The following is a 27,152-nucleotide window of genomic DNA, read 5'->3' on the forward strand; positions in this document are numbered from 1 at the left end:
TCTTAGTTGCATAGATTGTTTAAATAAAATATTGAAATTGTATTTTTTTTTTTATGAGAAAGTTGGGTATGAAAAAGTGTTAATTATTCATCAAAACAATTTATCAAGCACAAAATACAAACCAGCAAGTGGAAATGTTTTCTTTTTTTAATTTGTGATAATTATTTAATTTGATGTGAAGTTTAGTTTTAACCAGAAAACTAAACAGAACCAAAATAAAGCTTCGCATTTTTTATTAATGCAACGAAAAAGTAATTGTTAAAAATCTTGTAATAGAAAATTTTACATAAAGTGAATAAAACAGTTCTTCAAAGGATACTTTTGCCCTGCATTAAGGATAACTAAATTTCTCATTTGGATTACAACAAAATGAACTTGGTGAGTATAGCAATTCTTTTCTCTTCACTATTTTCCTGCAAAATAAATATACTTTGGTTCGTTCGTTCAAGCAAAATCAATTATTTTTTCTATATCAAAGTAGAGATAAGTTGCCAAGGCGCTCACTGTTTTTATTAAAATTTCAATAAATTTGTTTTGCAATTCGATTTTTGCTTTAAAAATGTATCTCTGAAAGTATTTCTGAAAAAGCTTACTATATTTCGCCCTAAAGAAGCAGGAAGATCGAAAACAGTATTTTAGGCATATTTTACTACTTTACTATCGAATGGGAAAAATCCAGTTCCAGCAGGTCAGAAGTTATGTGACGATATGGAGAAGATGTGTTGACCGATGCGGCAATTTCGATCTTGAGAATGCACTGCGTTCTGCAATGCCTCTTGAAGCTTATGTGGTTGAAATAGGATCATTAGTTCATGCAAAACTTTGAATGAGAAATCGAAAGATTTCTGAAAAATTAAATTTGTGTAATTTCACTAAATATTTTCCACAAAAAATTGTGTTTAAATTGCACCAAGGTATTAAGTATTACTTAGTGAGTGACGTAATTGAACTCACCGAAAAATTTTTATTTAGTTTAATTTTATTTATATCGCGTTATTATGACAAAACCAATAATGCTTTTTGCTCCTTAAGGACTTTGTAAAATTAATTCCTAAGTGGCACCACAGCAGTCGACTAAACTGGCTTTTAGCTCCAACCACTGCATTTGTGGTAAAATGATACCAAATTAATACAAGTGTGAATTATCTTAACATCTATCTTAAAACATCAGCGAAGCTACAAAGCAATCGTTTATGCAAATATTTTAAATTTTGTTTGTTTGTATATTCATCATAATTTAAAATAAATATATAATTAAATAATAGCCATCGACAATTTAACTCTTGTGCAACCCCACAGATAACATAGTAATATAAATTAGAAATACAGAGATTTCTCAATAGTAATACTGTTAGAGAATATTTCGACCTTGAGAGATTTTTGTGTGAGCTTATTCCCACATATTCCGCCCCCTCTCTGAACAACGATTTTCGCATTCCGTAGATTGTCAATCTAATTTCCTCAGAACAGTTTACTTAGTCTGCAACTAGCCATAACATTATATGGCAAAATTGAATTTTTATGCGTATTGAACCAAACTCATTTTCTTTGACAGGTTAAGTCATAAGTTAAAATTTGTTTTATCCCTTTATCGAAGTTACCCCCGAAATCGAAATATTTGTTCACGAATTTCGAAATATGGTATATAAATTTAAAAAAAATATATATACGTAATCTACTATTTTCTCTTATTTCAATGGTGTATAAAGTGTTGTCTGTCAGATTTATAGCACAAATATATTATGGCACCAAAGTAAGGTCTTCGAAGGAAATAAAAATTGCGTGTTCAAAAAATTGCTTCTCCTTTTTGTAATGTTTGCTTGTGCATATGTAGTTAGTACGATAGTGTTTTTTACAATTTAAATAAGATATAAATACTAATACTAATAATATATAAGTTAGCAATCATTTGCCCTTTCCATTTATCGCCTCTTTAATGCCATCAATTTATAAAGTTTAATCTAGCCATATTTGGGAAGTTAATAAATTCAATTTTGTCGTGCGAAGCCAGTGACATAATTGCAAACAAAGATATTCATAAAGAAATATCACTGACCTCGGACGGTAAAATTGATTTAATTAACTTACCAAATATTTCTACAAAGCATTTGTAGTTATTCCCATAATCTGCGGAAAACAAAGATTAATTGCTATACTTCAAATTAAAGCCTATTACTTCGATTACTCTGAAGCACAAACAATTGTGTGAATTTACTTTGGTAAATAAAAGCAAATAAAAATCGTTACAAAAGACACTTAAGGAAAGCTTATGCAAACGCTAATTTCCCATACCGATTAAATGAATTATTTCAATTGTCTAAAATAATGGCCATATTTTTTAAGTTTTTGACAAATAATTTTATTAAGCAAAGAAAAGTCACCTTTAAAAATTTTTTGATTGCAAATTCCAAAGACTTATTGTGTAACGAATTATGAGAGCGAATATCCACCAAAAAAAAACTCAAAAAGCGAAATGAGAAGAAAGAAAAATTTTGCATACAAATGCACTAATTACTTTTGTGGATTCCTGGTATATCGTATTATAAAATATTAAAAAATTTAGTTTTCCTGAAACAGCGCATGGCAAATTTACCCTTTTATTTTACGACGCTTAGGTTAAAACCAAAAAAGAAATAATTATAAATCACCCCATAAATCAGATATTTCAATAATAATATACATATATGATCCCTGAGTAATAAACTTAAGGAAATCACAGAGGGTTTTCACAAACAAAGACAATGATTCTTTTTGACGGAAAATACCTCTATCACTCAAATGGTATTCGTTTTTATTCGAGTTTTAGACAGTACAGGCAAAATGGCGTGAGGCTTAAAGCTTAGATGTAATTAGCTGAGACACGCAAAGGTCAACACATCTGCACGTCTAATGTTGTTGTGTTTGCTTGATAAAATTAAAGTAAGTACTTTTGAAGTCTGTTGATCTTCCTTTCAAGCCAGCGAAGTGTTCATCTTCCAACAAGTTCGTTTCTTAAGTCTTTTGTGTTGCAGGAAGATGCTTCTGCATAAGCCTAAACCAACAATTATGTATGTATATATGTGAATATGAGCTTGAACTAGTGAGAAAACATCAAACCTTGGGAAATTTTTGTTTGACACAAATCTTGCTTACTTGAAGCATATGTCACAATGAGGTAATTTTTATGCAATAAATGAATAAGCAAATAAATTATTGTGAAAAAATATTCAAGACACAGTTCATTGTAATTTTTATAAGGATTTAATAGACGGATAAATATTATTTTTTTACTGATAGCGTTTATTTTATATTTATTTTATAATGTATATAGGCTTTAGCGTATAAACCATAAACACCCAGCTATTCAATACACATATATATATGTATATTTGTATGACAAAAAAGGACAAATTGCATAAGAAGAAAAATTAAACACATCTGCAATGCACATAACCGGCAGAAGCTGCAAAAAAGACAGTAATGTTGACAAGCGGACAGACAGGCTACTCATTTGCGCACACCTACATATGTATATAAGTAATTTGAAGATGCAGTGACAACCAGTCATTCAACTATGCCACACACTGACAAACTGTGAAACTGTGCGGTGGACAAACAGTCAATAAAAACATGTTGGTACTTACGTGCTCATGCTTTTGCAGACAGACATATTTACAAATATTGCATAATAAGATAAGCTCTCAAAGAGTGAAAAAGCGTGAATACCAATTTCACTTGCAAAAAAATTAAAAAAGGAAATAAAATGAAGTGAAATCGGTAAAGACCACAACACTTACCCTACAAACAAAAAACAATCAACTCAAAGCAAATAAAAAATTTATGAAAAATGCAATAAAAACAAAAGTAACTGAAATTACCGTTGAAGATGCTGCCTCACAGATGAAAGTGACTTTGCGCACACTAATGTAATTGTTGTTGTTGTTGTTATTATTTCATTTATGCGGCGGATGCCATTGACATTGGGTTGCATCAATTGGTAGCATAAACATGCTTACAAACACAAACCCCATAATTCATATGTACATATGTATATACTTATATATAAATTATGGATTACATACTTTGGTACATAGTCTGGTCTGTGGTTTATTTTTTTCGTTTGGGTGTGTATGTGTAATGAAACATGGTAGCTCATTGACGATAACAAACAATGGACTGCAACTACTAACTGAGGAACAATCAAGGCAAAAGAGAAAAAACTCGACGTAGTAAAAACATAACGTATATTTAATTACAAAAAACAACGTCCATTCCGGCTACATTGAAGCTAGAGTGCTCTTCCCCGGTTCATTTGTGCAACATGAAAGGGTATACAAATATCTTTATTCTGATTTGGTCGGTCTGTTTGAATGATAATGAGATAAAAGCGTTGCCTTGGATAATAATCTGTGCCAATTTCTTGAATATACTACGTCAAGTAGAAAAAAATTGTTATGCACACACTTGATTCCATCGTTCAGTTTATATGGCAGCTATATGCTATGATTGTCCGATATCGGCGTTTCAGCTAAATGAGAAGCTCTTGGTGTGAAATATAAGAGATAGCTAAGGCAACTTAGCTTCGACACTTCTCTTTGGGAATTACAAGGATCAGTTTATAGTTTTGAAATACTTTTCTATCATTGACAAATATATAAAATAAACAAGAAGCATATCAGCCAGAGATAGTTTTGAGGCTTTTCTATCATTGACAAATATATAATAAGGAAACATTTGCAGTCAGAGGTTTGAGGCTTTTTATGTTACAGATCATGATCCAAGTGTGAATTTATTAATAGTTACATCGTTCTGCAAAATTCTGATTTTAAGAAAAATTAAAATTATTGTCGAAGTCTTATGGTACACAGCTATAAATTTTTAATTTTGAGATACTTTTTTTACACCGCAGGTTCTTGTAGATGTGCCATACGTTTTCCTCTGTAGTTGCCACATCATTTTCGGAAGTTAAAAATTAAAAAAAAACTTTACAACAACTACATATAATGAAACGATTAAAAATTGCAACACTTATCGCGTCTTGAAAACGAAATAAGCTTGAATGAATGTGTGTGCAACGTAATGCCTTTGTAATTATTAAGCGTGCTGTAAACGTTCTTTGAATTGCCAACTTTGAAAACTTTGATGTGCATACCGGGCTTCAAGCGCTTTTAGCTCATTGTTGCAGCACAGGCGGTTGCATATATCGAGGCTGGCTCGTCTATGGACAATGGACATTGAGCAAGCTGAAAATCGCAATAACTCATATTTTGGAGATTTTTTCGTTTACTTGCCCATCGTAACTCGAGGCCACATCTTACACCTCGATCTGCTTCATGGAGTTAAAAAAAGGCACTCACAAGAGAGTATGCGGAAAGGAAATTGCAAATTGGGTTAAAAGCACTGCATCGTGACTGCGTATAAACGCCTATGCTTCGGTGCATATGAGTGTGTAGATATTAAGTTTCAATATCTTGCAACTCACATGAAGCATCTGTGGTAGTTGCTGCTACTTAAGGCTCTGCTAAAGCAATGAAACCCGACATCAACCATACTCACAAGTGCCTGAATTATGAGCTTCAATATTTTTTTATTTATTTTTTTTTTATATTTTCATGAAATGTTTTCCCTAAGTGTTAATTATAAGTAAGCTGAGCCGAAAAGCCTCCAACTTTTACCCTCTTTACAAATACATATAGATATTCGTATAGTATTATTATATAATGTACTGAAGACTTAAATTTAAAAACAGTTATATACTGGCAAAGACATATTAATATAATATGTATTGGCCTGACCACTTAATTAAAGCCTTACAGCTAGTACAGGGTTAACTTGTGTCGAATAAGGGTGTGTAATACAGCCGCCGGCTTCACGCGTGAATTACTAATCATAATTCCCATAAACGATAGGTAAAGATAAAGTAAAATACTAAAAATGAAGAAGATAATATTATGAGCGTGTCAATTGCAATTAACAGCGTGACCACCGGTTGGTAGCCTCTATCACTGATGGGCGCACTGCTGCCAAGTTATTAACCACTTTCTCCGTTTTCAGTTTTATTGCGCAATCTACAATTAATCGTGTTCCCCAAAAAAAAAAAAAATTAAGTAAAGAAGAATTTGCGTAAGCCATCAACCAAATACACCAGGCTGTTTAATTTTGTAGTTACATATTTAAAAATAAGCGAATAGTTATATATGAAATAATGTTTAGTCTTCTTTACAAAAATTATATATATATATATGTACAACCTCCGAAATCATGCTATTAACAATACAAGCCCAATTCGCGAATTATATTATTATAATACTTTATAGGTGACTCCTATATATGTGTATATGGAAGTTTTTGTGCAGATGCAATATTTTGCCTTTGTAAAGATGATGCCTACATAGCCAAGTGCCACTGAAGAAGACGCTTGCATCTGTTTAATTTGCTTCAAGCGAGATGTCAGAAGATGACGATACGCTTTCATGTGGAGATCATCTCGAATAAGTCCTGACGTTGATATGATCGATGGATCATTTCTTCAAGCGCGTTCACAAACATTTTATATGTCTGCTCTGTTCGAATCACGAATGCGATTTTCATTATCTTCCCATTCAAATATTATATTAAACAAGTACAGTACAGAAAGGATACTCTACGGTTTTAAAAAACATATCTTACGTATTGGACAATATTTTCAGTAACTTCAGTAGCCAGCTTTAGGCACCTCATCTTCAATATATGGGGCTTGAAAAATGAGTTTGACAATTTTCAGAGTTTAAAGAGATGGTATGCCTGATCTGTGCAAAGTATTTATTGGTGCCTCAATTGAATACCGGCGAGCGAAAGAATCAGATAGAATAAAATTTGTGTCATATATGCAATAAGTATCCGATTTCGTCCATTTTCACTCTGTGTCATAGGAATGTCACACCGAATTTGATTAAAATCGCCCGAATGTTGACACGCCACGCCATCATTTTTGACACTGACTTCTATTAGGCTCCATTTTACCATCGCTGCTACAATTTAATCTAACTCATTTTGTTAATGACTTATCGCATTTTATTAATTTTTAACCAAACCGTTATATGGTGAATGGGTCATCATCCTCATTCACCTATTTTCACACTTCCGTAAAATATGTAAAATTTTGGTGATTTTGCTTGAAATGTTTATGGGATATATACACTTAGCCTATTGTTGGCCGAAACCACGCCCACCTTTTTAGGAGCTTTAACCCACAAGTGCCACTCATTACCAAATTACAGTTTTATATTTTAATTTGCGGCTTACTTATGACAATTTATTATTATTGATTATTGGCGCTTTTTGCAGTTATCCGATTACGCCTATCTACAATACTGTACTTCTCAGGTTGTCAAATAATTTGTGTACCATGCTTCATTGAATTTCAAAATTCTCAAAACCTCTTCAAAGCAGCAAAAAATATAAAAAGTGGAGAAATTTAATTCGACAAAGTATTTAACAATTCTAACCAACTTATTACTTGAGTTCTTTTTAAAGCATTAGGAAAATATTTTTACTAAAAGATTAATAATCTTTATATATAAAAAGTACGTGTCACGTTGTTTGTCCGCAATGGACTCCCAAACTACTGAACCGATTTTAGTAAAATTTAGCACACTGTGTTCAGTAGGGTGGGTCGATTCCGGACTTTTTTCGATTCGGGATTTCTAATAGTGCGGAAAAGTGTCCTTAGTACTTCCTGATTCCAATGCAACCTTTTGTTTTGAGATCGGATTGCATCTTCAACACCAACTCCGGCCTTCAAATTTCGGAAATTCGCCTAAAATCGTGAAAATGTCTACCTAGCGCCTGAAATACGCATCTCATGGCAAAATGTATGAAACAAAAGTTATTTGTCACGTCATTTGCTACCGAAATGGTATATGTGATCATGGCCGTAGGACGAACCGTTCGCGAGATACGAGCGAAAATGCGGCGCGCCACAGCCAAGGTGAAAATCGGCTTTCGGCCACACTTCTTGACGTTGATTTCGCCGAGTGCTATCACTCACATTCATTCACCTACGCCAAAGGACACGTTCGGATAGGTCTCCACACAAATATTTTTTCATCGAGTTCCTTCACTTTTGTCGGTGATTTCGCCGAGTTCTATCACTTACATTCATTTCCCTGCGCCATACGACACGTTCGGACTGGTCTCCACATAAATATTTTTTCATCGAGTTCCTTCACTCTTGTCGTTGATTTCGCCGAGTGCTACCACTTATATTCTCTCAACAGAACACAGAACTCAAAATGTCTGTATCTAAATTTAAATTTAGACAGAAATGTCCTGTGTTTGGCATATATCCGTACAATCTCTCTGAGTCCCAGTTACCTACTTACCAGGATGTTCTTTTGTGTTATCAGTTTGAAAGATTTCATATAGGACGACTCCGAGGCGACCACTATGAACCTAGGAGTAAAGAGGTTACAGAAATAGTTGCAAAAAAGGTTGAAAATACTTTCAAAAAGTCGTCTATTCCGATAGCTTCACACACCAGAGTTGTACAAATGGTCACCACATACCATAAGAAATTTCTGACTCTTAAACAAATGTTTTTAAGGAACCCAATAGGTTTGAGCTCTAAAAGAGACGTCTCTTCTGCCGGAAAATTATTTGACATCGCTGCTTGTAAATGCATTTATTTTTCTTCCTGCACTTGTCCAAAGGAAAGGAAAGTTCCTATCTCTCTCATATCTCTTGGACCAGAGAACCAAACAAAACTACACTAAAAAGATTATTGAACGTAAAGAACAAAACGTCATTCAACATCAACACTTACCAGAAAAGTTAAGCTAGAACCACCCAGATCAGCCAGAATCTCAAACAGACGACAACAATGTATGTACGTCGCACATGGATTCTTCCAAAAACGCTGATGATGAATTTTCTCTTCCATTCTATAAAGAAACAAAACACACTAGTATTAGAACACACTGCTTTAGCTGCCCAAAGATTTGGAGTAAGTTTCAGTCTGCTTTTTTCTGGATGCCAAAAAAGCGGGTTTGATAACAGAGGATCAGGCTAGCTTTGTCACTGACAAATGCAAGATTAGTCGGGCAAAAAAAGTGTTGGAGTTAAGCTCCGAAACACCGAAAGTATTGACTCTGTATATGGGCTGTATTTTGACGGCCGCAAAGACAATACACTTACACAAGTCAGCGAAGGTGAAAAGTACTACCGCGACACTGTCAAAGAGGAACATATTTCTCTTATAACGGAACCTGGTTGTCATTACTTTGGCCACGTCACCTCTCCTTCCGGGTCAGCTGAGGATGAGACGCAAGCTATATGGCAACATTTAGAAGAGAAGCAGAGTCTGACACTGTAAATGGAAGGGTTAGATGTAATAAAGTGCCAAAGCTGAATTTCAAAGCTAATAATTATTACGATATGATTAACTGGAAGACTATTACCTTGACTGTTCCACCAGTTCTTTGTTCAATTTCTAACGAAGAACTCATAAAAGGGCTGTCGGGAGACACTGCTGAGGTATGGAAATTTAGTGAGTTCCCTCTCACACCGTGGCAGTCGAGAGAACCGTCAAACTGGTGACAGAGGCATCTTCCAAAGTTTGTGGGCCCCCAATCTCGTGATCGTTTTATACGCTCTACACTGAAATCTAGGCAATAAGTGCCAAGGTTTAGTACGAAATCTGATTTTATCAATAAATTTGACACAGATTCAGACTAAAACAAGCCTGACATACGGTTGGTTGGTTGGGTTGGGAGAACCCGAAGAGCAGCCACCTCCACGCGGTGGGTTCTGGGTGACCAATACAGGTTAGCTGAGAGCTGCAACAATTTTCACCTTGCGCTGTGGCGCGCCGCCTTTTCGCTCGTATCTCGGGAACGGACATTGAGAAAGCAGCCTTAAATTATTATTTATTCAAAATTAAACCTCAAGTACAATCCTTTGGATTCTTGTACCGACAAAAACGTTTTCGTCTTTATTCGCAAAAAGAATTGAATAGTTTATTACATGAATAATAGTATAAAAAATATATACCATAGCAACGCGTGGCCGGATCCTCTAGTAAAAATAAACATTCACCATCTTCTTATTATACCTTTTCACATTCAAATATTGCTCGAAATACTCAAAGAAAACTTGGACATTGTATCGCCATGCTTGCTAAAATTATGGCAACGACATTTTTCGTGCAAAGACAAATAGTTTCCCACAAGGTTGTTTTAATGTCACCTAATCGATACAATTCTTCATTGACGTATTGCGAGCCGCTTTAAACACTTTGACAGCAGCTGCGATTATTAAATTCCAAAAATCGTAAATATTATGAATAAAGACTAACACTGGAGCACCATTGACCTTATAACCAAATTTGTTTTTGTTTACTTCTCTTCAGACAACACAAATTTTTTTATCGCGTATGAATTATCATGTTAATTTTGCTATTCATTGATATTTTGATCAAAGTCGCACTGATGAAAAGAAGACGATCTGTCCTGCGGTGTTTTGATAAATTAGAGGTTGTGGGCAATCACTTTGAATTTTGCACACTTGTCGACACTTCATTTCGTTTTGAAACTTGAAACTCATGTTGCTTAGACAATAGAGACAACTTTTTTACAAAATCATAAATTTGTAGAAATAACAAAAACGTCGCTAGTTTGCAGATGAATTCACTGGATATATGAAGACATAGACTTAATGGATTAAATTGTTATTCAACTATGGGCATACAACACAAGTTTAATGGGCAAATTTAAACGCTTCCATTGCATTTTCAAATAAATTATCATATTTTTAATTTTTTTATACTCTAGTAACACGTTTTTAAATAGTATAATAATTTTGTGCACCTAACGCTTATTTTTAACACCCAAACCTAATCGAGATAGATATAGAGTTATATATACATATATAAATGATCAGGTTGACGGAACGAGTTAAAAGTATGGTGACTGTCTGTCTATCCGTCCGTCCCTCCGTGCAAGCTGATAAAACTCAAGATATCTTGATGAAACTTGGTACGCGTAGAGTTCATAGATGAGCATAATTGGTCCACTGTCACGCCCACAAAACGCCATTAACCGATAATTTTTAAAGTGCCATAACTAAGCATTAAAATGAGATATAAAACTCTAATTTGGAACATGTGACCGCAGTGACTAAGGGCACCTGTGGGCTAAAACTTAAAAAAAAAGGCGTGAACCTGTCCTATAATAAGTGTAAAGTACATATCTTCTAGATCTCTAATGCGCTGTAAAAATGGTTGCAATCCTGTCCACCGCTCATATAACTTCTTCTTCTTTATTAGCGTAGACACCGCTTACGCGATTATAGCCGAGTCGTTTCTCCTTTTCGCTAGATGGCGCCAATTGGATATTCCAAGAGAAGCCAGGTCCTTCTTCACTTGGTCCTTCCAACGGTGTGGAGGTCTTCCTCTTACTCCGCTTCCCCTGGTGGGTACTGCGTCGAATACTTTCAGAGCTGGAGTGTTTTCGTCCATTCGGACGGCATGACCTAGCCAGCGTAGCCGCTGTCTTTTAATTCGCTGAACTATGTCGATGTCGTCGTATATCTCATACAGCTCATCGTTCCATCCATCCGATATTCGCCGTGGCCAACGCGCAAAGGACCATAAATCTTTCGCAGAACTTTTCTCTCCAAAACTCGCAACGTCGACTCTTCAGTTGTTATCACCGTCCAAGTTTCTTCACCATATAGCAGGACAGGAATTATAAGCGACTTATAGAGTTTGGCTTTTGTTCGTCGAGAGAGGACTTTACTTTTCAATTGCCTACTCAGTCCGAAGTAGCACCTGTTGGCAAGAGCAATCCTGCGTTGGATTTCCAGACTGACATTGTTGGTGGTGTTAATACTGGTTCCTAAATAGACGAAATTATCTACAATTTCAAAGTTATGACTATCAACAGTGACGTGGGTGCCTAGTCGCGAGTGCGACGACCGTTTGTTTGATGACAGGAGATATTTCGTCTTACCCTTGTTCACTGCCAGACCCATTTGCTTTGCTTCCTTATCCAGTGTGGAGAAAGTAGAACTAACGGCGCGGGTGTTGAGGCCGATGTACACTCAGCAGCTGTACACTCTTATAAAAGATGGTACCTTCTCTATTTAGTTCTGCAGTTCGAATAGTTTTCTCCAGCAGCAGGTTGAAGAAGTCGCACGATAGGGAGTCACCTTATCTGAAACCTCGTTTGGTATCGAACGGCTCGGAGAGATCTTTCCCGATCCTGACGGAGCTTTTGAAGCGGACATTCTAGGTGCATGTCCTCAAATTATAATCCTTGTTTCGTTTACTGTGGTTGTCATCAAAAGGGGGGTCTCTCATCCGAGGTAGTTGGAATATTTGCATGGGGGGCGTTTTTTACGTGGCGGGTCCCAAACCCAGCGCACAACACTGTGAAGGGGGCTCGCCTTCGAAAGGACGTTCTTAGGCTACCGAGAAGATACTTGGTCTAAACCCGGAAGTCGTGAGCTGCTTGAGCCATATGTAAAAAAATCGTTCCTGGTCACTCCTAAGTGAATGGCGATCAGAAACTTTCATCAATTGCGTGAACTTCTACACATGACTCCTTGGCTTTTGACCAAAAATATCGGTCAATGTATGGGATATACAATTTAAATTCACAGGAAATCTTCTTGTGATAGTAAGTCTGTGTATGAAAATGGGTTGAATCCGGTCAATATTTCCCTGAGTCCCTATATACCTAATATAAAGGTTTTCGAACTTCCAAGTGTCTTTATACCGCATATCCTTCTGCCTAAAGTAGATACAATTTGAAGAAAACTTGAGATATCAGCCATATAAATATTATATCGCTGAATTAAAATGAAATTGGTGTAAACCTCATATCCCTAATACATTATATTATTTCTGGTTGACGTTTCCCACATACATCACCACATCAACTCAATATAATAAATTTACAGTTAATACCACATATCACACATATCTCATTTGAAGAAGTTTTTAGTATAATTTTAGCTAACGCGAACTAAAATATAACAATTTCGATGGCCTTGATTCATGTAAGTTGCAAGAGTATATAAAGTGCGGTTGCACCCAAACTTGGCTCTTCCTTACACGTTTTTTTTTACTTTATCTCACTTTCGCTTGGAATATGAATAATGTGAGAATTAACGCGGAAATCAAAAGTGTTTGCAGCCAGACGGTTATCTGGAATCGTGGCGAGCACCATAATGCGCACGCTTGTTTGTTCGCCTGTCGGTATATGAGTGGTTGGTCATTTAACGTGACTTTGCCGCAAACACAACCCATTTTGTATGCATGAATGAGTGCAGCCGTAGTTACCTCTGGGGCGCATGACGTGTCGGCTTGCGGCAAAAGATGCACGATTTTCATTCCAATGCTCACACGCCATACACAAAATTCTCTTCGTTTCATACGTTAGCGTACATGCCAGTGGAAAATATGGCAATTAACATGTCTAAAATTCGTTTTGCAATTTAGCTCATCGAAATTTTTAGTTTTTATTCGCCATGTATGAAAATAATATGCTTATGGCCTGTTTACATAATTTTCGTTTTCACTCTTTCGCCACAAAGAGAAATGTAAGAAAAAACAAGACAAAAAAATTTACTTCGGCTGCACTGAAGTAATTATACCGTACACAGATGCATTTTTAATAGCATTTCAAGATCTTTATCTCTATATTTATGAGTCAGTTTAACCTGAATCATCAGTGATCTGAAAAAATTGTTTATGGATTATTTACTTGGATAGATTTGTATATGCTATAGAGTTATGATAAAACTCAAAACAAACAACTTAACGAAGAAATAATAAAATAATCGAAATACATAAAACCGGGTAACATTTCTTAGAATTTTTCTTTGGAGGCCTTTTTTCGATTTTGCTTAATGGTACTCAGAGAGTCAGTACAAAGTTCCAAAAACTCGACTGTGACCCGACATTGCTTGCCACTTTTGCCTGCTACAACGTTACCATGAGAATATGGTATGCAGCACAGTCACAAGTAAGGTCTGACTAAGTTGGAATGAAGCGGTGTATAGTTATAAACACTCTTGTCTTTCTGACTAGAGGCCAAAAATCACAATTGCATTAAGTTTCATTAAAAGGTTAAAATTACATCTTCATATAAATCTTAGTCAGAATGGAACGAATGATAAATCTAGTATATATTGGTTCAATAGAAGAGAAGTATTTTGTGTCTTTATTTTGAGATCACTTGAGACATGATGGTTAATTATGATTGGTTAAGAGGTAATACATTGTTGATAATTTTTCGGTGAATGGCACCAAAACTTTAGTTCAGCTGAAAGAACATGAAAGCGGTTATACAAAGTGCGTTCCAAAGTAAACCGGACTTTAAAAAAAGAAACAGAAGAATTATTTATTATAATTTGTTTTATTCAAAATAGTCTCCTTCTGCTTCAATATAGCTTTTTGCACGGTCCAAAAGCATGTCGAGCGAGTGTTTTAGCTCGTTGGTCGGTAAGGTCGCCAGTAGGCCGGTGCAAGTCTTTTGAATGGCTTCTATATCTGCATAACGCTTTCCTTTCATGGGCAAATGCATTTTTCCGAAAAGGAAGAAGTCGCACGGTGCCATATCAGGTGAACACGGGGAGTGGTTAATGGTTAAAATGTGATTTTTGGTCAAATAATCGGTCACAAGCGTCGAATCGAATGTTGGATTCTGAGCAATTTTTAGTCGTCAGTCAATTTGTGCGGAACAAACCGTGCACACACCTTTCATAAGCCCAAATGTTCGGTCAAAATGCGATAAATCGATGTTTTGGGGATGTTCAATTATATAGTATTTCCATGAATTTCAATGATGATTACGGCTGATTTTTGATGAATTCACGCACAGTTTCGATGGAATTTCCGGTGATCTCGGATTTTGATTGGCCCACATGTTGGTGTGGGCGTTGAAACCACTCGTGCACTCTGCTACTGGATAGGCATTCATCGCCATAAACTTGTTTCATCAATTGAAACGTTTCGTAAAAGTTTTACCAATTTTGAAACAAAATTTAATGTTGGCACCGATAATACAAACGCAATAACTTCACTTCCAATTGATGAAATGTCATGAAATACTAACTGGACAATCGATAAAAATAGCAGATTCTAACGCACCAGCCGACATATAGATGGAGCCACCAAGGTGTGCTAGATTCAAAAAGTTCTTTTTACTATGGAAAGCTCTTTGTGTTTGGATCTTCTTCTTCTTTACTAGCGTTGATACCGCTTACGCGTACGTCGTAGAATTTTCAAGCATTACCCCTGTCGATCAGCTTATCAAGCTCTTCGTACTCACGCATTTCCGCTTCTCACTTTTTTTGTCTGCAAATGCGTCTCGCTTTTCTAATTTGATATAATCAAAGCCGGATGGGCTCTGCGCATAGTACAATTTTTTAACTGATCCCTATGTAGACCTACAATATCACCTTAAAGTGAACAATGAAACTATTATATAGAGAATTGACCTTAAAATTGACTAATTTTACATTTTACTAACGAAAAAACTGATTGATTGCTATGTGGAATAATTGACGTGGATTCGAGTACAACCGAAAGCATAATTTAATGCAGCGAATGATTGCCACATATTTTTATTGAATTATCCGAGGAACGCAATCAATATCCACGAAGGAAAGCTTGGTGTACAAATGAGCAAATCATGCGCTCAAATTACGAATTGTTGATTTGCTCGTAAAAAGTGTTGGCAGTACTAGTAGCGCAGAGAGAATGGCTGGAAAGAAAAAAATCTAATAAATGATATAATACACAGGTATTTTACATCAAAATTTGTAGAGCATGCAAAAATTGCCGACACCTCGCCACCGCCGATTTTGCCACACCAAGTCTGTGTATGCCACATTCATATTTTCATTTGCATACGGGTAGTATGGCCGTACATTAGCGACTCTTATGGTGGATTTGCAGATGTGAATACAACAGTACAAATGTGTGGCTGCGTGAACGAGTAATACGAGTGTCTGTTAATTGCGCAGGAATTTAGCGTAAAGATGGAAATGATCTGATATTTGCAACGTAATTTGTTTGCACACTTTTCCACATTAGCACACACATTTTTGTAGATAATAGTAGTATTTGTATTTGTATAACGTCATACATATAATTTAACATATGCATTAGCTCTGCAGTTGCACGCATGCGCAGATACTGGCAAATTGAATTTTAGATGGTTGCTGGTTGCGGCAATTGACTGTGAAACTCTACAACTTTTTCGCTAAATTGCAGTTAAAATTTAATAACAACATTACCAGTTTAGATCATTAATGCAAATATTTGCCAATTCGCAAATCTACTGCCCTATGTAGTTGAATTATTTTCTTAAACAAATTGCATGCTAAATCGATCTACGGTTTCGTTTTTCTATTATAGCAATATATCGAGCTAAAGCTAAAAAACTAATCATTTAGATCAGATAGTATATAATTTATAGGGTCTTCAATTTTGCCTTCTGGATATTATAAACTTCGTGGTAAGCTGCGGTTAACGTAGTAAAGCCTGTTCAAGGTACAATAAATGAAATCGGTATGTATATATATTTCTTAAACTTCAATAGAGCGAATATATTAATTAATGCCCTTTCAGAAAATTCTTCATCACATAGGGATAAATATAGAGGAGACGTGTTAACATATACATACATTATTATATATTGATTAGTCGAAAAAGTTTTTTCGTATTTCAAATCAAACTTCAACTTATTTTTTTTTCATATTTATACTAATAAATAAATAAACATATGTGCCATTTTGGTCGACCACTTTTTGCCATTTTTCCGCTGTAAATCGAAATTTCGAAATTTCCAGAGCGGAAGCGAGCGAACCATTGTTGTGCTACTCGAACTGATACAGCATCATCTCAGTAAACTTCACAAATTTCATTTGTTGCATTCTTCCCTTTTTATACTCTCGCAACAATGTTGCTAACGAGAGTAATATAGTTTTGTTCACATAACGGTTGTTTGTAAGTCCTAAAACTAAAAGAGTCAGATATAGGGTTATATATACCAAAGTGATCAGGGCGACGAGTAGAGTCGAAATCCGGATGTCTGTCTGTCCGTCCGTCTGTCCGTCCGTCCGTCCGTCTGTCCGTCCGTCCGTCCGTGCAAGCTGTAACTTGAGTAAAAATTGAGATATCATGATGAAACTTGGTACACGTATTCCTTGGCTCCATAAGAAGGTTAAGTTCGAAGATGGGCAAAATCGGCCCACTGCCACGCCCACAAAATGGCGGAAACCGAAAACCTATAAAGTGTCATAACTAAGCCATAAATAAAGATATTAAAGAAATCTGAAAATCTGAAATGAAATTTGGCACAAAGGATCGCATTAGGGAGGAGCATATTTGGACGTAATTGTTTTGGAAAAATGGGCGTGGCCCCGCCCCCTACTAAGTTTTTTTACATATCTCGGAAACTATTATAGCTATGTCAACCAAACTCTACAGAGTCGTTTTCTTCAGGTATTTCCATATACAGTTCAAAAATGGAAGAAATCGGATAATAACCACGCCCACCTCCCATACAAAGGTTATGTTCAAAATCACTAAAAGTGCGTTAACGCTGAACTTACTAACAAAAAACGTCAGAAACACTAAATTTTACGGAAGAAGTGGCAGAAGGAAGCTTTTCTTGTTTTTTTAAAAATTGAAAATGGGCGAGGCGTCGCCCACTTATGGACCAAAAACCATATATCAGGAACTACTAAACCTATATCAATGAAATTCGGTATATAATTTTTTCTTAACACCCTGATGACATGTACGAAATATGGCTGAAATCGGTTCACAACCACGCCTTCTTCCAATATAAAGCTATTTTGAATTCCATCTGATGCCTTCTTTGTATAATACGAGTATAAACATTAGGAACCAATGATGATAGCGGAATAAAACTTTACACAAATACGGTATTTGAAAAATATTTGACGGATAATGAAATTTTTAACTTTACCATGCGAAGTTTAAATTTCTTTGGTGACACCCGAACTCCCTTTCCAACATTGTTTATGACAAAAATTTAAAACTAATATAAGCATAGCGAACGACATTATTTTGACCAATTTTGAAAAGAGTAACATTTTTCTAACTTCCCAATTTAATTTTGATTAAATGAAGCTTAAAATCTCAACTTTCTAACATTTTATTTCCTTCAATGTTTGGTAACACATTGATATATAAGATATATATGAGATGACATGATTCTAAAATTACTTAAAATCCGTCTTTAATTTAATTTAGTCCCATAAACTCAATAAACTCACATTCGGCTCTTGGGTTGGTTTAATGCCGTACATGTCGACCAGAGTGCTATTCTCAACAAAATTTTGAGATGATTTTTCGCTTAACAAGGTTTCATCTAACGCTATTCTTTCTTTTAGCTTTTCATTCTCATGTTCACTAAAACTTTTCATTTCATTTCAGAAAACCTTAACCTGCCTTGTATTGCTCCCGCTCACCACTCTATTGCACATTGCCGCGTGCGCAGAGGATGAAAGCTCCACAGAGACCAATGAAATAATTCCACGAGAAGCAATTGGAAAATTAGACTACTCCGTAAGACAAGCTCTGTTACGTGCCATAGATAAGTTGGAGCGAGAAGCGGCCAATGACGACTACGACGAAGAAGATGCTGAAGATCAGAATCCCACTGTCGAGGAATCGCCAACGGTACAAGATACCAACGAGCTCGCCTCGAATAACAGCAGCACTGTTTCTACCACCACTTCCAAGGATGAAATACTCGAGGAGAGTACCAACAAGGCCGACGTGCATCCAACTGTACAATTTTACACCGCCATTTTCGATGAGAAACACGCACACGAACAATCACTGGCCTCGTTCATCGATCGGTCGCACTTCTGGAAGAAGGCAAACAAAGCAAAAGCTAACTCAGACACAGCGGCGATTGACAATGCTGACACCGTAGCGCACGCTTCCAGCACATTCGAGAGTAGTCGACAGAGTACGCGCAGTGTCAGCAACGGACACAGTTCAAATAACGCTGTGCGTTTGAATGAAATTTCCGGAGAGAATTCGGATGAAGTGAAGTTTGAGATACGTAAGACGCACGGACTTGCAACGCCGTCAACATCATCCACGACTACAACGACGACGACCACAACAACAGCACGTCCTCGCACAACACGCCGTCCACGGCCTACCACCACCACTACAACAACAACAACCACGCCCCGTCCCACGCACAATGAGGACGGTGAAAATATCGAAGTGGTGGAGAAAGATGACATACGCATACAGGAAGCGCCGCTAGTGACCGCATTCACCGTCGATCTGGATGAACGCGGCGCAGCCAAGAATGTTATACCCATTGTGGATCAACCGAAGATACAGCGACCACTCAATGTCCCTCAGTCATTCCCTGCTGGACCCACTATATCGAAGCTAAATGTTCTGCCCACAAATCCGCTGTCTGCTGTGCCACAGAGTGAGGCAGTGTACAGTAATGTTGGACTTGTGGCACCCACTCAAGCAACCAACATTCTAGCGGCTTCAACAACACCGTTTACTAATATTCTGCCAGTGAACAATTTTAATACGGTAAGTATGAGGGGGTCTAGACCCTTCGTCTGCTATGTGTGCCATGCTCAGAAGGGGAAGAACTAATTTACAATGACACTAATCGTGAAGTGTATTTCAACCGGGGAATAGTTTTTGCTTTCTGCATGAATGAATTTTTGTGTACGATCAACATTTCAAAACAGTAAAATCTTGGCGATCTCACTGAAAGTGCCATCCCATTTTTTGGAGTAAAAATATCACTGTGGAACATTTTTGGGATTATTGTCTGGGGGGTGAGAAATTCCAAGTCAGGGTGATGGTCAGTATAGTAAAACCGTCAAAGGGTTTGGCGTTCGTATGTGTCAGTTTTTTTATGACCTTTTAAATTTTTTCCTTATCTTGATGTTTTTTCGCTTAGTTGTAACATTTTGGCAAAAACGTAGTTTAACATAACTCGATATGTCTCAACATATAAAAAAAGGGGAAATTTCAGTACTGATTTTGTTCAAACATACGATATGTACTTCAACCAAAATGTTATAGTGAACGAAAATTGGGTACCAAATATAGTGTGTAAAAGCTGCTGCAACCGTCTAATAGATTGGAAAAATAGAAAACGTGAAAGTATGCCATACGGTATCCCAATGACTTGGATTAAGTCAGTTCAGTTTATATGGCAGCTATATGTCGGCCGTTACGACAAATGAACAGCTTCTTGAAGAGAAAATGACGTTTGCAAAATTTCAAAAGGATATCTTAAAAACTGAGGGACTAGTTCGTATATATACAGACGGACAGACAGACAGACGGACATGGTTAAATCGACTCAGCTCAACATACTGATCATTTATATATATACTTTATAGGGTCTCCGACGTTTCTTTCTGGGTGTTACAAACATCGTGACAAACTTAATATACCCTGTTCAGGGTATAATGACATTAGAAAGAACTTGTTGATGAATGCTTATAGGCTATAACAGATGAAGTTCGAGACCAGCCATGTTTCACTTCCATACAACAGTGTTGATACGGGAAGGAAATATTCTCAGCTTTGTGCTTCAGTAGATTTGCGAGCTTTCTCACACCGATTGTAGTCGTCCAAATTCTTCTCTTGATCATCCGTTGACATACTCTTCCGCTCCCCCGTCATTTTATATAATTTTTTTGAGGTACAAGAAAATGTCAACATACTCGATTTCAAGTAATTGTCAATATTTATTCGGCTTCTGCTGAAGTAATGGACTCTCATGAACTTTGCTTTTGTGATGTTTATCTCAACTCCAACAGTGCGTGCCATTAACTACTACTGACCCTTTGTAGTAGTAGGAAAATGATATCTGCAAAGAACAAACCGTGCTCATGACGTCCTCTAGAATGATAACCATTTGTGTTATGCAAATTATCGTGTGGAGGACAAACGCTTTCTTAAAATCGACGAACAGCATGTAAAGCGTGGATCAGTACTCCAACAACTGCTCGAATTCAAGTATATATCAAATAAAGGCTTTGAGAAACTGTATTCTGGCGGCACAATGCGAATCTTGTCGACCTTAAAGGCAAGGTATAACTCTGGAAGGCCAGTTGCAGAATAATGGATTTTTTACTGAAAACTCCACACTAACTTTATCGAGTGAAGATTTCACAAGCTCTCTTGAAGTACTAAAACCAGCGACATCAACTATGAGTGCCTCAAAGTGCGCCTTGATTCTAGTAGAGTCCATAAAAAGTCAAACTATGCGATTCATCGTCCACTTAAACACCGCTTATGTATAAAAAATAAATAAGTAATAATTTCCTTAAATACTTTCTTTTTAGCAGCCAACTTCCCAAACCGCTGTCGGCGCCAACGGCAATCCGAGCCAAGAAGGTGTAAGCAATTACCTAATCGAACGACAACGACAACTCGAACAACAAATCTATCAGCTAAAACTACAAGCACAACAACAACAAGACCTAATATTGCGTCAATTAAAATTGCTGGAGGAGCAAACGAAATTGAATGGCGCGCCGAACCCCACCGTGCAATCATTGCCGGCGACGACTACACAGACCTTTACACAACCTATACAGCAACAACAACAACACCAAGTACAACCGCATTCGCAATTAGCTGTACAGCCAACACAATCTGTGCCACTCTCGCCACCCGCGGTGCAACAACAACAATCGCAAGTGGTCAGCTTCACCATACGCCCGTCCGTGGAATTCGTGCCGAACACGGTCGCCCAAAGTAGTCCATCATTTTTCAACACTTTCCCCGTCGATCAGCAATTACCGTTACGCGAGCGTGTTAATAACTTTGCGCACGGCGAGCAGCGCAACAATTACACGCCGAATATTTTGCCAGTGACACAACAACAATTGCCCATAAATGACCCGGTGCAAAAAGTTTTTCAAAATTTGCAAAACCTGCAGAGCCAAAATGGCAATCCGACGCAGCCGCAAGCGACAAATGCTGCCACCTCGGTGCAAATACAGGCGTCCAATCAATTTAAATTCGCACCCACCTTTCCGACCGTGGAGACACCGTTAGAGGTGTCACTGTTCCAGGCGTTGCCCCAACACAATCCCCAGCGCTTCCATCAGCCACAGCAGCAGCAGCAACAACAAGCGCCGCTAGTGCCAGGCTTTTTGAGTCAAGCGCTTTTGGAACAGCAACAACAACAACAGCAGCAGCAACAGCAACATCGCTCACGCTTATTCCGCCAGGAGGCAGGCACGTCCAATTTCGGCCAAAAGCCGTCAATCACACAATTTTCATCGGTCCAATCTGTCATACCCGCGTCAATACTGAGCCAACAACAGCAGCAGCAGCAACAACAACAGCAACAGCAAACGCTAGATAATCAAAATTTCTATCGGCAACATTTGGATCCGCAAATTAGCAATCAACTGCAGCAAAATGCACAATTTTACCAACAACAGCAACAACAGCAGCAACTGCAACAACCACCAGGTAAAATCGCAAGCACAGTGAGTAGTAGCACTAACACCATCCTTAGCACCATTAGTAGTAGTCTTAGTAATAACATTATCCATAGTAGTCGCCTTAGCAGCTTAAATAACAGTAACAGAGGCTCCGCGCATTCTAGTTTTAGCACCTTAAGTAATTCGCCGAGTAGTCTTAGCGGCAATAAGCCGCCGCACATTTCTTCTGCACGTAGCTTAAGTAGTAAAGATAAATTTCACTATACAAATTTTGAAGAACTAAAATTAATCGGTAATGTTTTAGCACTAAACCGTGGCATTAACAACTTTGCACCGCCAACTTCACAAAACCTACCCTTCGCTGGACGCTTCTAAGTGTGGCACGTACCCGTAGCCGTAGCCGTACGAATGTACGATCCACAAACACCATCTAGCTAGCAATGCACCGCGCTTTTAACTTGCCACACCAGTCAACCACATGATGATGTCCTTCTGATGTAATGGAGTCCTGCGCAGCCATCATGTCACCTAGACAACGTAATAACAACTCAATGGCTTCAATAGGAAAGTAAAATGCACATGTCCAATAGCAGCAAACTTTCAGCACAACTAACAAAATGTAATTAACAAGCAAAATGCACTGCAATGAACTTGTGAAACACTTGTAAATAATTCGGTATATCTATGTACGTAGTAAAAAATACTTTATTAAGTCAAGGATTTTTTATTGAAAACGAGAATATCGAGGAATATCAAAATATAAAATACAATATCATTATTTGATTTGGTTTAGTTGAGCATGACGCTTCCAGACCTTATATATTTGGTTTGAATGTGAATGAATTTAATTCTAATATACATATGTTATTAGTTGAGTAGTTGAGTACCATGTTCAAAATCCTAAGCCTAATCTATAAATCTATGAAAAAAGTGAAACATGTTGTATTTACCGTCTTAGAACTAGTGAACAACTCAACTAAATCTAGTACATACATACATACAGGTCCGACTTATCGAAGGCAACATTTCAGCAACAGCAACTTAAGAAACATATTTTTAAAGATAGATTCTAAGCCATCCCGATTAAATATAATTTGAAAGTCATCCCTTAATATGTTGGTCAAAATCTATGAACTATTTGTGCACAGATAAGAATGTTACTACACAATGTGACAAAAAAGTATCTGGAAATTGTAAATAAAATGCTAAATATTTTATTATTCATCAATATTTCTTTTGTCGCCATCAGATTTATTACTCTTATGCTAACGATTTTTCTTCCAAACACTTTTCATAAGCATTTTTTGGTATGGCCTTGAGCTCCTTTAGCCAATTTTGTTTTATCTCTTCGATCGACTGAAAACAGGTTCCAAGGAGCAGCAATTTCAGTTTGGGGAACTAGAAAAAAACACACTAAGCTAAATCTCATTGCGTTTTTGGACTTAAATTCCTGTAAAATCAATGAATTGTTCTTCCACTATACCGACCGGTTTCGACAGATGTTCTAAGGCAAACGCCTAAATATGGCCAAACAGAACTACTTATTGACCGTCTGTCTCTCAGGAACAAATTCACGATGCACCAAATCACCAATATCAAAAAAAAATCAACGAAAAATCACCTTGATTTTTGAGCGGATTTAGCGTTGTATTTTTTTTTATTTCGGCTCGTTTTTTTTTCTCCGTTCCGATGATTGTTGACCTTGATTGCATGTCAAACTCATAAATCCATGGATCATCGGTAGTTATAATGCTGTGTGTGAATGTGGGATTGGAATTCGCACAATCAGGCATGTTCAAAGGACCTGTTAATCATGCTATTTTTGGAAAGAATTTGGCATTATTGGCATGAGTCGAACAAGAACGCGTTTCATATCCAAAATATGCACCACTATCATTCGAGCGGACTCGCGAGAGATGTCGAACTCTCTTGCCACTTTCCTGACGATTATCAAGCACCATATCTTTAACTTTTTAATATCTTCAGCAGTTGACGTTCTTTCGACCGCTGTTCAAGTTGTTACCTTCATCACTAAGCAGAAATAAATAGCAATGAAACATGGCTCTTGGGAAACAAATTGTACCGGAGCAAGTTTTCTATAAGTCCAATCAAGAAACTTTGTAAAGCATATTATACAACCTTTCCAAATATACTTTGGTTATTCTAAAATGAATAAAGTTGGTAGCATTTATCAAGATATATATCTTTCACAAACACATCAAAATAAATCGAAAGAATTTGCATATATTAAAAATTTTAAGCTTTTATTGACTATGGCTTGAGTTATATCGGAAGAGTGTTATGCATTTATATTTCCTCGTATTTGAATAAATTGAAATAATGTTGCACGATTTATTAATTGCATGTACTATTTTCAAAAATACTCTGGCAAATATTGAAAAATATTAGCAGAATACTTGCATATCGTCACCTAAACTGCAAAACAGCGTATCAGGAAAAAAATCGACAATCACTGCCAGATATAATAATAACCAATATATAACCATTTTATAACCAAAACTCAAATTTCGGTTCAAATTGTGTGGTTTCTATTATATCGTTTTTCTTTCGTCTGTAGGCTTATGTAAGGTGATGTTACGTTATTTTGCATTTTAGGTGACGATATACATATGTATATGAAAAGTAACAAGTGAGTAGGTAGCACCTTTGTACTCCCTTATATACTTGAAGAAGTTACTTTTGGCACTAAAATTGCACACAGGTCCATGGATTAATAATCAGAGTCTTCTGCAAATTCACTACTCAACCATTTCTACAGCAAATTGTATCAGTATAATATCAAACAGAATTTATTAAATGTAATTTCGGCAGTAAAAACATTGATTATTTTCAAAAAAATTTATGTTCGTTATTATAAAAAAGTGTTGTACTCACAGGTAGAAGTGTTGAAAAAAAAATAGTCTAATTTGCATGATCTTGGTGGCCAACTTACGGGTCCAAGCCAATAAAATGGCCACGAAAATTTGTTAATTATGTAAAATCTTTGAAAAAAATAAATGATTCCACCAGCGTACAAACCACACCAAACAGTGCATTTTTCGGGACATAACGGCTTCTGGTTGCTCTTCACCCCAAATGCGGCAATTTTGCTTATTTACGTAGCCATTCAACCAGAAATGAGTCATCGCTGAACAAAATAAACATCTAATTTCAAAAAATCATTTCATAAATTTTAAATATTTCATAAATTTTGTAACTATTTTCGAAATCATTTTAAATTTAATTGTAAATTTGTTATTATTTTTTATTGTTCATTTAGTTTTAAGTTTTGTTTGTAAAATATATTTCTACTTTATAAGTAATCAACAAACATTGTACAATTATGACTAAAACAATGGAATTAAAAATTGCATATACATTTGTTTTTGTTTTGTTAATTAATGACTACATTAGATAGAACACTTTGACTTTGCGCGACATTTCACTTTCCGCGTGTAATACTGAAGAACTGCGATACAATGAGCGCAGGCCAAGCTTACCAATAAATGATTGGCTTTGACAAATATTAACTTTTGCTTAATTAACATCGGCAAAAAGCAAAAACATTTCAAGCAATTGGAATGACACAAATTGTTTAAGGTATATAAATGAAAGCAAAATGGGCCAGCAATAAGCTAATGCACAAGCGTCAGAAGTTCCGAGTTGAATGACTTTAATCAACATAGTTCCAAAATTTTTAAGGTCAAAGCAATGCGTTCTATCTGATATGGTAATAAGCATCACATAAATTTAAAAGCGATATGTATTTATTTTTTATAAATAAATCATTAGATAATAAAGAAACATTTTATATTCTTCATTGCTGAATTATTAAAAAGAAAAAGTGAGTACAAAAAATTAAAAAAAAAAACAATATTTGTTATCATTTGAAAGAACATTCTTCGGCTTTTATTTTTGAAGATTATCTCTTTTCTATGTTGACCAAGGCTACTCCTCAGATGGTCCAACCGTTGAGTTCAATTTTCGTAAACTCGTTCGAACATTTCGAATCGAAGCGGGTTTGTCCGCATAGACTTTGGACTTTACATATTCCCACAGGAAACGGTGTGATATCACACGAGCTGGCCAATAGAACGACCCCAAACGTTAATTATCTGTTCAGCGAAGTGTTCCTCAATAAATCTATTGATTGATGCGATGTTGAAACCAAATGCCAAGATCGTCTCAAAAGCAGCAAATTTGCTTGTTTACGCATCGCTAAACAAAATTTGGCTCAAAAACTGCGGATCTTTTGAAACTTTTTAAGAACCCCAATAGCGGAGCGAGGTCGTTCGGGAAGGTCGAGTTGCTTTAGTTTTTGCACAATGTACGCTTTTAAATACAGATCTTGACGAAAGTGCGCCAAGTCATTCCATACGTCAGTCCACGTTGCTGCGAACGGCACCGAATCGACTCTCCATAGCCTTCGACTCTCTCGGCTAAACTTCTTCACTGTGTTCAGGGCGTGATCTATTAGGTCGATTTTTGTGCACTAATGAATAGTCGATCTCCAAATGGGTGATGGTGTTGTGAATAGTGCTCTCACTATATACAGTTGATCTTGTTCTAGTGGAAGTGGAAATTAGTCGGTTATCACACATAGGGTTGAACAATCTCGATTACCGTCAAAGCAAACGCAAAGAAGAATGTTATATGACAGATTAAAAAAAAAAAAAGCTTAGAATAAAATT

The 27,152-nt window shown here is 36.5% G+C and overlaps 1 protein-coding gene across 1 annotated transcript; it reads left to right on the forward strand.

The window, feature by feature from the left end:
• The first annotated feature begins 211 nt into the window (after positions 1 to 211).
• Positions 212 to 24,156, forward strand: LOC126751325 (putative uncharacterized protein DDB_G0271606). Its single transcript, XM_050461508.1, has 3 exons — positions 212 to 378; positions 18,434 to 19,570; positions 21,349 to 24,156. Exons 1-3 carry the CDS (start codon positions 370 to 372, stop codon positions 22,834 to 22,836), a joined length of 2,634 nt encoding a protein of 877 aa, XP_050317465.1. The 5' UTR covers positions 212 to 369; the 3' UTR covers positions 22,837 to 24,156.
• Positions 24,157 to 27,152: the final 2,996 nt, after the last annotated feature.

Source organism: Bactrocera neohumeralis, chromosome 2 (genome assembly GCF_024586455.1).
Source record: "Bactrocera neohumeralis isolate Rockhampton chromosome 2, APGP_CSIRO_Bneo_wtdbg2-racon-allhic-juicebox.fasta_v2, whole genome shotgun sequence".
Classification (NCBI taxonomy): Eukaryota; Metazoa; Arthropoda; class Insecta; order Diptera; family Tephritidae; genus Bactrocera; species Bactrocera neohumeralis.